The sequence below is a fragment of the Pristis pectinata genome, chromosome 2 (assembly GCF_009764475.1).
Source record: "Pristis pectinata isolate sPriPec2 chromosome 2, sPriPec2.1.pri, whole genome shotgun sequence".
In the NCBI taxonomy this organism is placed as follows: domain Eukaryota; kingdom Metazoa; phylum Chordata; class Chondrichthyes; order Rhinopristiformes; family Pristidae; genus Pristis; species Pristis pectinata.
The window spans coordinates 53820789-53834196 of NC_067406.1; the positions used below are offsets into that span (position 1 = coordinate 53820789).

The window sequence follows — 13408 nt, forward strand, 5'->3', positions numbered from 1 at the left end:
TTAATTCTCCATTTGATAAAGCTCTTTAGAACAAAGTACAGTAGTTCTGCTATAATGTGCATTTCTATAACGCAAATTGGTTGTAACATGATTGATGGATTAGGGAACCCTATTTGCATTACGAGGGCCACATTGGTATAGCGCAATAGGGAAAATTTGTTTAAATCTGTGCTTTAAAGGTAACTACAGCCTGTTCTGTTGTAATGTGACTTTCATACAGCCATATCTAATGCTGCACTCCATTTTGGGATTGCTGCCTTTGAGAAAGTTACATGTCACATCTTCAATGTGGCAGAATGTCTTGGAAAATCTCTTTGTGGTGAGCTCTTTTTATGGTGGTGCTATGTCATTAGCATTTGAGACCTCTGTGGTTAAAAATTCATCAGATTGCCATTTATGAGCTCTTTGCCACGGGATTCCATGTAATCTTGGTCTGCTTCATCAAACCCAGCTTCATTTGTCAACCTGACAATGTTGTCTTAGAGACTTTTGAGAACTATTAAACTATATTTATTGCTTACAACTTCTCTGGTTCCTAAGATTTAAAGACTGTATTTGAATTGTAATACAGTCAATCAATATCGATACCTGTTCTAAAATAAAAAGTAACTTTTATTCTTAAAGTTCCTGAATTGAATTTTTAATTTAATCTTGCTTGATTTCAAATTTTTATTTCTTGCTCTACGAAATGCTTTAAGAATTTAGTTTAAAATTTCTGGTTTATAGTTATTGGTTTGCTGTCCATAAGATTCTTCATTTTGATTGGTTGCTTGGACTATGGACTTGGCTGATGGGTCCAAGTCCATAGCTCCCTGGAAGTGGCTGCACAGGTTGATAGGGTGATAAAGAAGGCATGAGTTCAGAGTCAAGAAGTTATGTTGCAGTATTTAAAACTGGTTAGGCCACATCTGGAGTATTACGTTCAGTTCTGGTCGCCCTATTATAGGAAGGATGTGGAGGCTTTGGAGAGGGTGCTGAAGAGGTTTACCAGGACGCTGTCTGGATTAGAGAGCATGTGTTATAAGGAGAGTTGGACAAACTTGGGTTGTTTTCTCTGGGGTGACAGAGGCTGAGAGGAGACCTGATAGAAGATTTTAAGATTATGACAGGCATAGATAGGGTAGACAGCCGGTGTCTTTTTCCCAGTGTCGAAATGTCTGATACTAGAGGGAATACGTTCAAAGGAGATATGCAGGGCATTTTTTTTACACAGAGACTGGTGGGTGTCTGGAATGCACTGGCAGGGGTGGTAGTGGAGGCAAACAAGATAGAGGCATTTAAGAGGCTCTTAGATACGCATGTGAAAGTGCAGAGAATGGAGGGATATGGACCATGTGTAGGTAGAAGGGATTTGTTTAGTTAGGCTTTTAATTACTAGTTTAATTAGTTTGGCAGAACATTGTGGGCCGAAGGGCCTGATCCTGTGCATTACTGTTTTATGTTCTATTTGATAATGTTACTGTTGCTGGAGGTCGGAGGTCAGAGGTCACCAGGACCTGATGGCTAACAATAACTGACATTTGGGAAAGGTAAAATCCACACGATGGATTTTTGTGCAGAAGTTTCTTTGAGATAGGTGCCAATGCTTTGTCAACAACAGCAAATTGCAAACTCTAAGGTAGAGGTTGCTGTGTATTTTATAAATACAACATTATCTATGGAAAAATTAACAGTTAATTACATATAGAGATGTTGACTTGTTCATCAAGGGCCATGCATTCAGATGTTAATATGCAGACAATCTAAGCAAATAACTAGCAAATAATTAGCATTCCTAGTTGTATTGAATTAATGTTTCATGGAAATTTGCCTCTGCTTAATGAGATGTTCTTGAGATGATTATTTACCATTCATTTTGCCAATATGGGCTATAAGTTTTGTTCCATTTCCTTGTGCTTTCTCTTGCAGGTCTGCTCGATATAAACAATTAGAGAAAATTGTTTCATCTGAGTATTTGTGAATTATTGTGAAACAGACCTTGAGTGAGGTAAGTTAATAAAAGAACCATTAGAGTTCATTTTAGCTGCTGTTCAATATTGTTGAATATGAAGCCGTGTGGATAATAGCAACGTAGTTTGACGATCAGGCTTCTAAATATTAAATATCTGAGTAGGAATCCTTAGCTATGTAAAGAACTGAACTTTGCTGGTGCTGGACTCAGTACTGATGCTTGCTTGCTGTTCAACTCAGTGGCCCATCATTAGCCATTGTCTTTAATGGGCTGTATGCCCTAAAGTGGGGAAGATTTTACTAGTCTCTCTGGTATGATAGTGGCTCGAACAGCTCTAGATCATTCTACCTTCTCTGAACCAAAATACTATTGTGGAGCAGATGGACTGTTTAGGCTCACAATGGTGACAAAGTCTATAATAAGTTTTGGCATATTGGCAGAAATAATAGTGTCAGGTTTGAGAATATTTTGAATGTATGACATTAAAAGGAAGACCCGGATAAATTATGAATGTTTGTACAGCATATGGGTTAGCTTTTTGTGCTAAATTACTACATTAATTTTAGAAGGCAAGCAGAACAGGGCCTTGTTTATTTTAAGTGGTTAACTCGTATCTGCATATTTTGAAAGTCTACCTTTTTTTTGCCAGGTTCTCTATGGATATCACTTGTGCTAGCACTGTTGTCCTGCAGGCTCTGACCCAGGCTACTAGCCAGGACACAGCTATTTTGAAGCCAGCTGAGGAGCGGTTAAAACAGTGGGAGACACAGCCTGGTTTCTATTCAGCATTGTTGGTGGGTTATACATTGTTATTTAAACAAAAAACTGATGCTAACCACCACTCCACCCTTTTTACACCCCCACCCCCTTGCCCTGGTCTGGAATAACACAGAATTGGAATATGTAATGGCATGCTATACATAAGCAATTAATTTATGATTGTGTTTGAAGGGATGGTGAGCATAAATATTTTTCTTAAATTCATGTATGAAATCTATTATATTGAAACAACCTTGATATTTGAACTTTTGGTCCCAGAAGCATTGAGAGAACAATGTATTTGGTAATTTTACTTTTTTTAAACGTAAAGGCATTTTAAGATTATTTTGTGAAGATGTCAAATCTGTGATCTTTGTGAGAAAACAAATTAACATATCCAGTCATGACCTTTCATCAGGGCATCAACTTCCATTTATATAGTGCAATTATTAAAAACATCCTAAGGTACATCACAGAAGCCTTATTAAATAAAAATTGACTTCAAGTTATTAAGCTAGTTGACCAAAACCTAGGGCGAAGAGAAGGACTTTAAAGTGAGTCTTAGGAGGAAAGAAAGATACAGGGTTGGAGAGGTTTATAGAGGAGCTTTTGGGTCTTGGCACCTGAGGCCAGTGGCATAAGGATTTAAATCTGCAGATGAGCTGGAGGCTAGAATTGGAAGAACGCTGGAATCATGGATGATTATTGGGCTGGAGGAAATTGTGAGAGGATGTTAAGACCATGGAGGAATTTGAAAATTGATCAAAATTTGGAAGTCAAAGTTCAGTGGTGGTGGGTGAATGACACTTGGTGTGGTTTAGGTATTGAACAGTGGAATAAGGAAGGTTGGCCAAGAAGGCAAGGGAGTGAAGTATAGAGGTACAGGAATATTATTTCAGTAGCAGTTGAATTGAGGCATGGCAGAATCTGTTGATGTTACAAAGCTGGAAATAGGAGTTCTTGGTAATGACTCAAATATGTCATCCAAAGCTGAATGACAATCATTGTTTTGAATAGGTTTCTACAATTGTAAAATGAAGATTACAGCCATTATGTGCATAATATACAAAAAGATAGATTCTATTTATGGCATAAAAATATTAATTTTACTGACAAATTTAGTGTTCTTGTTTTGTCATAGATTTGTTTTGCCTCTGCTGAATATTGAAATATGGATACTTTGAAAATATTTTTCTGTTTAAGTAGACATTGATGACATTTATCTTGTAACCAGAAAAAGTGCTGAAATGAAAACGTGAATGATTTTAATGTTGTGTATAATTCATATTGCAGACTATTGTACTCTATTCGCTAGATCTCTGAAAGAAAATAGTTTGTCATGAAAAATGTTTATTATCTTGCAATTTTCATTTATTCTGTGCCCTTTTTGTGGGCCATTGTTGGTATTAAGTATTGTTTTCTTATCTTAATTTAAAAATGTGCTTTTATGTGTACTATGATTTGGAAATGTTAGCAAAATAAATTGAAACAGTTCTTTGTATGCCAGAGGCATCTAAATTTTATTTTTGAAGGGTACTTGTTAGAACTGCATGTTTATCTCTTCACCATCAGAGTGATTGCCAGCCTTATTCTGCTTTTCAGAAGTTGATGATTGATTTGATTGACGTAATGTGATGCTGTCTTTCTTGATGGAAATTACTATCACAATTATTCTCAAGTGGTGCAGAAATGTATCTATTTTATTGTGCAGCAGATAAGGATAAGAGTAAGGTATTCAGGCCTTCAAGTAAGTTCTACCATTCAGTGAGATCTTGGTTCATCTGTATTTTAACCCCAGCCACTCGGTTCAGTGATCTTTTATATACTTTGCTAACAAAAATTGAATGCAACTGTAAAATGTTTAATTGGACTGCTTTTTCATGAATGTCACTGCCATTTGTTTGGGGGGAAAAAATGCTTCTTGTCAGTACCCTCTAATTTTTGACAATGTACACAAAAGAATATACTCTATGACCAAAGAGGTAAAGAAAATCTTTTTGTCTGTGCTATCAATGCTTTTAATTATCTTAAGTACTTCTTTAGACCATTGTTTATAATGGCACTAATATCTGTCTGAACTATATTTGATTCCTGACAAGTGAATAATTTGGAACTGGTTTGTGGACAGAAATGTGGTTGGATAACTATTGCATTTTACACAAAAGTGGCGAAGTGAATGATGTGTTTTATAGACAAATTAATACGTTTTTTTAATATAATAAAACAGTGAGTTTGAAACGCTAGTAAAAAAAAAGGCATCATTAGGAGGCTTCTAGTGTCCTAACAAAAATTCATTCCTCAACTAGTTGCACTAAAGCATTAAACATTAATTCTTTGATGTTGGTTTGGTAATGAAACGTATCATTTTTATGCCCTCCTATGAATAAGGAATGTGTAATTTAAGTTGCAGAGTATATTCATTTGCTCGTAGGGGTCGTTAGGGGATTTATAGAGGAGTTCCGATAACCAGAATTTAAGCAGTGCTTTGAAGGTAGAAAAATGTTTAAAAGTTTAAGTAAGGGGATTCTGAGCTGATGGAGAGTAGATTAGGAAGCACAAGCAAGAGTTTGACTGCGGAAGTGGTTTATCGATGAGAATTATGGACGAGGAGGGGGAACTGGAGAAGTAAAGTGGCTTATAGAGGAAATTCCAAAGTACAGTTACTAAAAGATTGAAGACATGGTTACTGTCAATGGTGTGAAACTAATTGTATACAAAAGAGCTAAGATCAGAGGAACCAATGATTTGGAGGGATGTAGGTTATGGTGGTGGGAGGGGTATCGTTTCCATGCTGGAGGAGGTTACAAACTGGCTTGAGAGGTAAAACCATGGTGGGATTCAAAACAAAAATACAAATTAAATATTTTAGGAATTGGAGCCAACAATATTCACCAAGGCCCAATGTATTGTGCAAGTGTGACTTGGTCTGGTATGAAAAATGACAAGATAGTTTTGAATAATTTGAAGTTTATAATCAGTGTAACTTGTGGTCAGGCTATTGAAATAACAAGAAATATCAAATGATGTAGACCCAGAAGTAAAAGCTGAAAAGGACTTCTTCAGATGTATAATAAAGAACTGTTGTAGGCTAAATAGGTTATTGGGCCTATTAAATTTGAGTGGCTTTCTTTTTCCTTGAAAGTCACATAGTCTAATCTATTTTTCTGCCCTTCTCATGTTACAAGTGACTATCAAAATTTTCCTTTAAAAATGTGGATTAAAGCTAGTTTGTAGCTCCAATTTTCAGTTTAACCATCTTTCGATTCATTATGATTGTCCTAAAGTTGTGTTTCCTTACAGTTTTGCTGACCAGTGGAAACATCTTAAAATTATTTTAATAAACACACTCTTAAAGATCTCCATTCATTTTTGAATTTTTTTCTGCTCCATTGAAAATAGCTTGCCAAGTCTGCCATTGGTTTGAGAATCACTGTGTACCATCACTTTGAATAGTTGAGGTTTTGGACTGAGAGATGGATATATCAGTGATTTTGCCCCCCTCCCCCCCACTTTGGAAACCATGGCTGTTTCAATCATTCTCTGATTAGTGCAACACATCAGATGCTTGTTCTAACTTTCCTTATAAAGTCCTAAGTGTGTGCCTTGGCCTCAAACTTGTAACACATTTTGTGAATGTTGGTGACACTTATGGTAGCTCTATTTTTTGAGCTGAGTGAGTGATCCAAATCTGGCTTTGATCAGGAAGGGGAAAAGTCAGCCAAGCATCCCACTCCTGACTAGTGAATGTGGTTAGAAAATGCTTCATTTGATGGAGGTTTTGATCAGTGCAGGCATAGCTCTGGTGATTTTGCCTTGTCTTCCTTTCTTTCTCATGTTATGTATTACTTGTATTTAAATAATGGATGCTGAAGGTTTTTCACTACTGTAATTTATAGGGCAATGACCAAGGTTAAGTAACTTCTCAACCTGGGTTTTCTAGATTCATGGATGAATGAATAGCTACCTTGTTATGGCACTCTTGGTCTATTTGCTCTGAAGCTGCATTTGAGTTAAAATTGACATCTGCAGCACAGGTTAGAAAGGGCAGAAATTTAGAAAAATTATCTAGGGAATAGTTTTTAAATAAAATTTGCAACCAACTAAAAACACCATTTTGGAAAGGAAGAACCTGCATTTATATCACAAAACCATTTTCAACCATTTCAAAGCATTTTTATAGAATTAACCATTCTGTAACATGCATGACAAGATTTTTTAATGGTAAATTTAATCAGCTCTTGTTGTCCAAAAGTGCGAATCCACTGAAGCCCTTAACAAAAATAACCATCCTCTTTGATGTCCTCTGAATGTTTTGAGAAATTGATTTCAAGAGTTGAATACAGTTGAAAAGAAATTTATAGTACATTACAAATGAACTGTAATTGCATCAGTTTTCACTGAAAAAGTTGGTAGAGAGGAAATAACATTATTTGAGAGACTGAGAGGAAGTTTTTCTTTTAAAAAAAGAGATTAGATAAATTGGGTGAAGTGTAGAAGGCAAATATCCAGATCCAGGTGAATTCCACCTGGGGTAGTTGGGTTTGAGATAGCAGATGCACAAGGATCCACATAATAGAGCAGTTAATAGATAAAGTAATGCTTCCTAAAAAAGAATAATACAGACAGAACAGATGAACAGTAATGTAAAAGTTATCTTTCACAGTGACTTGATAATTTAGATTCAGAATTGGCTTGCCCAGAGAAGACGGGGGTGTAATTCTGGCTGCTGGTCCGTGACCAGTGGTGTTTTACAGGGATTGGCGCTGGGACCTCTGTTTGTGATATATAAAAAGAAATGACTTGGATGATAATGTAAATGGGTGGGATAGTAAGTTTGCAGACAACACAAAAATTGGTGGAGTTGTGGACAGTGCAGAGGGCTGTCGAAGGATACAGCATGATCAATTAGAAATTTGCAGATGGGGTTTTGTCCAAGCAGATGTAAGGTATTGCATCTTGGGACGTCAAATGCAAGCGAAAAATATACGGTTAATGGCAGGACCCTTAACAGCATAGATGTACAGAGAGATCTTGGGGTCGAAGTCCATAGCTCCCTGAAAGGGGCCACGCAAGTAGGTAAGGTGCTAAAGAAGGCAGATGGCATCATGAAATTGCAGATGCTAGAATCTGGATCAACACAATGCTGGGGGAACTCGATGGGTCAGGCAGTATCTGTGAAGGGAAATGAAGAATCGATGTTTCAGGTTGAGACCCTTCATCTGGCGTATGACATGCTTGTCTTCATTGGTCCAAGAGTAAAGAAGTCTTGTTGCAGTTATATAAAACTATGGTTACGTCATACTTGGAGTATTGTGTGCAATTCTGGAAGGATGTGGAGGCTTTTGAAAGGGTATAAACCCAGGATGTTGCCTGGGTTAGAGGATATGAGCTACAGGAGATGTTGGACAAACTTGGCTTGTTATCTCTGGAGTGTCAGAGGCTGTGGGGTGACCTAATTGAAGCTTATAAGATTATGAGAGGTATAAATAGGGTAGGCGGTCAGAATTTTTTTCCCCAAGGTAGAAATATCAAATACTAGAAGATGTGCATTTAAGGTGAGGGGGGAAGGTTTAAAGGAGATGTGTGTGGCAAGTTTTGTTTTAAGCAGTGTGGCAAGTGCCTGGAACATGCTGCCAGAGATAGTGTTGGACGCAGATGCAGCTGTGGCATTCAAGTGGCTTTTAGATAGACACATGAATGTGCAGGGAATGGAAGGATATGGATCATGTGCAGAAAAAAGAGATTTAGTTTAATTTGGCATTGTGTTTGGCACAGACATTGTAGGCAAAAGGGCCTGTTCCTATACTGTACTGTTCTGTGTTCCATAAGAGAAATAAACCAAACAATTTTGACATTGTTGGAAAAAATACTTGAACCATTGTTAAAAGGAACAATGATAAAACCTCTAGAGAAGATTTTTTTTCAATGATCAACAATGATTTTCTGAGAGAAAAATCATATTTAACAAATATCATTGTATCTGTTGATGGAATAGCATTATACAAGGATAGTGCTGTAGAAGTGATATACATGGCTGTTCGTAAAGTTTTCAGTATGGAACCACCTGCTCACGCACAGTTTGGTTTTGCTGGAACACTTCTGATCTCAACTCGGGTTGACCAAGGGCAAAATAATTGAATTTAAGGTGTGTAGGTATTACATTACATTTGCTGTTCACTTTTTTTTATTAGCTATTATAATATAGAAATATATGTGCATCTGTTGTCTCAAGCCAAGTTACCCCAGGTACAATTCATCTGGACCTAGAGATTTGTCTGTCTTACTTTGCTTTATTTATCTAGAGGGACTGTCCTTGACAACGAGGCAGTGGTTGTGGTATTAAGGAGCCTTGGTAAAGGACAACTTGGTGGGAATAAATTATGAGTTGGAGTCAAATCTACTCAAAAAGACATTTATTGTCGAAACAGCAGCACTTATAAAATTATTAATTTCAAATATCTTTTCTGTTTAAGTATCATTAATTGTTTCTTTTTCTGCAGATGATATCTGACTTGTATTTCCATCACTTTCTGCTTTTATTTGATTTCCAGCACCTGCAGTGTTTGCTTAGATTTTCAATGTAACGTTTATAAAATTCGATGTTGTTCGTCAGTTCTAGGAAGGCTCAATTTCAGTTTTGGAAGTAACTCATCAGATTCATCAAGACACCAATGAAGCAATCAGCAGGCATTATGGTTTGGTTCCTGAACCCAATTTGATGGTCACTGAATAAATAGAAAATTTCAAAAGTGATGTAACAAGAAGTTAGACTTGAGGAAGAATGCATTTCTGATGTTATATGCATACATGTATCATGCTAATTTATGTAATTACAAAAAAATCTACTCAATTATTCTGCTAAGTTAATGTATTTACTTTTACAGAATATCTTTACTAATCACACACTAGATGTAAATGTACGGTGGCTTGCTGTGTTGTACTTCAAAAATGGAATTGATCGTTACTGGCGGCGTATTGCTCCACAGTAAGTACTTTGAGCTTTAGATATCTTATTAAATTTAAGTTTCATTTGCAGGTTCATGGAACATTGTGAATTTGTCACATTTACATTGTGCATTTTAATGTAGCAAAAACATGCCAAAAGATTGTAGAGGAGTGCTAATGGTCAAAACTTTGGAGTACATAAGGAAACATGTTGATAATAATATAAGTTTTATAGAACTTAAGGGAGGGCAGATTTGGGGAAAGAATTCCAAATTTAGGGCCTTGTCAGCTGACGACTTGGCAGCCAACAGTAGAGTAATTAAAAGTTGAGATAAATAGGATGGCAGACTTTTGGTTGCTAATTATGGGTTAAAAGAGCAATTACATTTTTCTGTTAATTCCAATAGAGCGCTCTTTTTGTATGGCATTTGGCAGCTGCAGCTTATATAGAGATCTTAACATGGCAAAATATTCTAAGATGCTTTGTAAGACCATTTTCAAAGACATGTTAACACTGAGTTGTGTAAGGAGATGTTGAAATAGGTGACTAAAATATTTGTCAAAGAGGTAGGCTTCAAAAAAAACAAATGAAAGACAAAAGTAAAGAGACTGAAGTTGAGGGATGGAATTTCATAAGTAAAAGACTTGGCAGCTGAAATGAGGACATCAAGATTTACTCTGTATGCTGTTGTTCAGTTTATTGGACAGCAGAGAACACAATAGAAGGGATTTTCTCACTGGTGACGACTTAGTGAAATGGCTGACTTTGATAAAATAAGAAAATGACCAAAAACAAAAGATCTCAAAGGAAAAAAAATGAAATAAATTGATCATGCAGACATTAGAACAAGATAAGAGGATGACAGAAGATGTGAAGAAAAATTAAAGTAGTACAGATATGAAATTGGGAAAGACATTCCCTTTCATATTCACTGATATTAACATTTATGTTGTCATCATTAATACCCTGAGAATTGCTGTTGACAAAAAACTTAATTTGATCAGTCGCACAAATGCCAATAAAATACTGATTGTTCTGTGGTGCATGGCTCATCTCTGACTGCCCAGAATGTCCTGGTCATCTGCAGATGTATGAAGGTATCTTTCTTATTTAGCTGGTCGGGTGCAGTTCAACAGTAGTTGATCAATACTACCCAGGACAAAATAACCTAATTGATCAGGCGTACTGGTGTACACAATTGCCCAAGTTGTACATAATTTCTGACTTGGATCTATTCCTCTTTGTCACTTGGCTATAATCCTGACAGCATTGCTGGAGGACCTTCAAAGCGTGGGCGCAGAAGTACAAGAAGAACTTCTGCCACTTTCCCAAAGTCATATGGGGAGGTGCAATAAATGTTGGTCTTGCCAGAGATACCACATCACCAGAATTAATTAATAAATGAAAATCTCAGACATATTGCAGCAACAAGAATATTGTCAGTGGTGTTTATGGCAGAAGTGTTTCTAATAACCTGTTCTGCTCTACTCATTAGAGATTGTTCTTGGTTTACTGATGTAATACGTACATATTGATTGCAGGTTAGTGTGGTGATACAACTAGACAAGATACCATCAATGTTCCTTGGTAGAAGTTGTAACTTCAAGAGTAGGAGTTCATGTTTATCAGTTATAGGCTGAACTGTGTTTCAGTTAAAGCTGTTAAATATTCCAAAAGGTTTTTCCTCAACAAAATGTGACTTCATAATAAACTAATTTCACTCGTAGATCAGAAATACTCTTGTCCCTGAATTAGTTGGTTCTGGATTTAAGTATACAAGTACGTAACTTTAGTTGGCATTTCTGTGCAGTACAGTGGAGCTGTTAGATGTACTGTCCTTCAGCTAGATATTCAGTTGAATTCCTTTCTGCATGTTCAAGGCAACTTAAAAGATCTCAAGAATCAGGAACCTCAAATGCAAGTTGACCAGATAAGCCTGCCTCATCACTTTACTGCTCAAGCCTGTCCTGCCATGCAATACCATCACAGCTAATTTGCTACAGGTCTCATCTTACCTTCTGTGTCAGTTCCCCCAAGCCATCAATTGCCTGATCTTTCAAAGAGTTGTCTAATTCCCCTTTAAATACCCGAAATGATCTAGCCCCCACAGCCCTCTGGAGTAGAGCATTCCAAAGAACCACGAGCCTCTGTGAGAGGAAGTTCCTATGCCCTTTAGTTTTAAATGACCATCCCCTTAATGTGTAACTATGTCCCCTTAATATATAACTATATCCCCTCATTCGAGTTTCTCCCAATAGTGGAAACATCTTGACATGTACCCTGTCGTGCCCCCTCAAGATCTTATGTTTCAATGAGATCATCCCTTATTCTTACAGGCTGTGAAAAATATAGATCTAATTTCTTTACCCGCTCATTACAGGATAGTCCTCATTCCAGGAATTAGCCTAGTGAATTTTTCCTGGACTGCCTCTAATGCCAATATTTCCTTTCTTGAATAAGGACTAAAACTCCGCAGAGTTCTCCAGATGTGGCTTCACCAGTACCCTGTACAATTGTAATAGTACTTCCTCATTTCTAACCTCCAACTTCTTGCAATAATAATCTCAAAGAAAATTATCTGTGTCCTTTGTGGTTCTTCATAGAAGGAGGCTATTTTTGCCATTGAGTTCATGCTGACTTCTAGGGCAGCAATCCCTTTACTCCCATTCCCCCTCTCCTCATCTCCCTGTACTCCTGCAACTTATTCTGTCTGTCACATACCCATCAATTTCCCTTTGATTCTTTTTGCCATTAATCTACCCTAAGTGGTAATTTACAATCACTTACCAGCCCATCTTTGGGACGTGTATCAACACTGGAGCACCCAGAGGAAACTCTTATGATCACTGGCGGCATCTGAAGTCTGGATTGAACCCAGCTCCATGGAGTTGTGAGGCAGCAGCATTAACTGCTGTGGCACATGCTGCCGTATATTTACCTTGCAGACTGCCACATTTGGCTGAAAAATAATTTCTACATCCAAAACCAATATTGCAGGTATTGAAATTTGAATTAAAATCAGTAATTGATGGAAATAGATCAGGTAGCATCTGTTGAGAAACAAAAAGTTATGTTGCAGTTTCCTTCAGACAGTAGTAATGCATTGAAACGTGCAAGCTCATGGAATGAGAGAAAGAGCCCATTTGCCCCTTACCTCCCTGTGGCCCTGAAATTATTTTTCTTATGGGCACTGAGGAATTCTCCTTTGAAAACTATAATTCAATATACTTCCACCATCCTACCAGGCCTTGCATTCAAGACACTAACCACTTGATGGCTTTGGTCCTTCTTCCAGCCATCTAGTTCTCAGCCTTTCTGCCAATGGTACCAATCTCAGTCTATTTACTGTGAATACTGTTCATTGTTTTGATTACCTTTTATCATATAACTTTTCAGCTTGCTCTAAGGAGAACAACTCCAGCTTCTGCAGCCCTCCCTCAAAACAAGTCTCTCATTCTTGGAACCATTTCAGTAATTCTTTTTCTGCACCCTCTATAAGGCCTTCACACTATTCGTAAAGTAGCCAAATAAAAATAGCACACAACAGATGTGGATGAATCTGGGTTTTATAAAAAAAATTCACCATAACTTCTTTGCTTTTATAGTTTGTACTTTATTAATACACAGGTCCTTCCCAGGTTACAGCAGGGTTAGGTTCCTGTGAACTGTTTGTAACCCAGATAGTTCACAAGTCAGAAATGCAGCAGTGAACCAAGTTCTCTCACAGGAGAAGATGCCTGCAGCCCCGCGTT

General features: G+C 37.1%; 1 protein-coding gene across 1 annotated transcript in view; it reads left to right on the forward strand.

Annotated features, from left to right (window-relative positions):
• Nucleotides 1-1904: 1904 nt before the first annotated feature.
• The window catches only part of ipo11 (importin 11), a 325504-nt gene continuing 314000 nt past the window's right edge, over nt 1905-13408 (forward strand). Inside the window, exons 1-3 of the mRNA XM_052010436.1 lie at nt 1905-1987; nt 2601-2745; nt 9595-9695. Of these exons, the coding sequence (XP_051866396.1) occupies nt 2608-2745; nt 9595-9695 (239 nt within the window). The 5' untranslated portion in view covers nt 1905-1987; nt 2601-2607. The remainder of the gene's footprint in view (nt 1988-2600; nt 2746-9594; nt 9696-13408) is intronic.